The sequence below is a fragment of the Haliaeetus leucocephalus genome, unplaced genomic scaffold (genome assembly GCF_000737465.1).
Source record: "Haliaeetus leucocephalus isolate CR32 unplaced genomic scaffold, Haliaeetus_leucocephalus-4.0 Scaffold186, whole genome shotgun sequence".
Taxonomy (NCBI): Eukaryota; Metazoa; Chordata; class Aves; order Accipitriformes; family Accipitridae; genus Haliaeetus; species Haliaeetus leucocephalus.
In genome coordinates, this window is record NW_010972622.1 from 817114 (window position 1) to 818344 (window position 1231).

At 58.6% G+C, this 1231-nt stretch overlaps 1 protein-coding gene across 1 annotated transcript in view; it reads left to right on the forward strand.

The window, feature by feature from the left end:
• The window catches only part of LOC104830344 (myosin light polypeptide 6), a 3357-nt gene extending 2556 nt beyond the window's left edge, over positions 1-801 (forward strand). The window contains exons 4-5 of the mRNA XM_010565178.1: positions 32-109; positions 668-801. Of these exons, the coding sequence (XP_010563480.1) occupies positions 32-109; positions 668-696 (107 nt within the window). The 3' untranslated portion in view covers positions 697-801. The remainder of the gene's footprint in view (positions 1-31; positions 110-667) is intronic.
• Positions 802-1231: the final 430 nt, after the last annotated feature.

The window sequence follows — 1231 nt, forward strand, 5'->3', positions numbered from 1 at the left end:
TCACCATGGGGTGACGCAGGCTGTCCTGCAGGCGAGAAGATGACGGAGGAGGAGGTGGAGCAGCTGGTGGCTGGGCATGAGGACAGCAATGGCTGCATCAACTACGAAGGTGAGGGCAGGGGGTGCTGGGGGTCCCAGGGGTGCTGGGGGTCCCAGGGGGCTCGGCCGCGGCCCCGCTCCCTCCCTGACCATCATGTCTCCTTCCTTCCTCCCAGCGTTTGTGAGACACATCTTGTCAGGGTGACGCCGCAGGGGTACGCCTCCCCCCCCGCTCCCCTCAGTTACTTCCAGTTTTTTTTTCTGCCTATTTTTTTCGGTGGTGTCTTTTTTTTTTTTTTAAAAAAAGCCAAAAAAAAAAAAAAAAAGGCCGCCTGGTTTGCGCTCTCGCCCTTGGTGCAGCCCCTCCTTCCCCCTCTTTTCCCCCCGCATGCCCCTCTGCATGGAGCCCCCCTGCGTGCTGGGGCCGGGATGTGGGTGCTGGCATGGGGGGGGGCCAGTGGACCACCCCCCCCAGCGGGGGGTGCCAGGGCTGCAGCGACGCCGGTTCCTCCCTGTGCTCTTCAGCCGTTTGACTTTGGTTTTCCTGCCTCTCTCCGGGACGAGGGCTGGGGGGGCCTGGCAGCCTGCCCTCCCCCCCTCACCCTGCTCTCCCCCCTTCTCTCCACAGAGCTGGTCCGGATGGTGCTGAGCGGCTGAAGACCCCTCGTGTCATCATGTGTTGTTCCCCCCCCCCCAACCACTCTTGGTTTTGTGCCTTTTCCCTTGTTTTCCTGCCACCACCAAGGCCCCCTGCCCCCCCGCTCGTGGCCCCACCGGCTAAGTTATTGCTCCATGGCATCAAATAAAGTGTCAGAAAGGTGACGCTGGGTTGGTGAACCTCTGTGTCGTCGTCCCCCACCCCCCCAGACAGACTCTGCACCACGAGGCTGTTTGTTTCTTCCCGCCCCAGGGACTTGGAATTTTATTTTTTTTGTTTTTTTTAAAAAAAAAAAACAAAAAACAAAAAAAAAAAACAAACAAAAAAAACACAAACGAAAGTGGGGGGGGATGACAACTGAGAAGGAGCTGGGGGGGGGGAATGCCCATGTGCCGGGGGGAGTGGAGCTGTCTCATAAATAGCCGGGGGGGAGCAGGGTCCCCGGCCCGCCCAGGGAGACCAACACTTAAATAAAACCCAGGACAATCATAAAAAAATACCAAAGCTGGGGGGGTCGGAGTGGGGGCAGCTTCC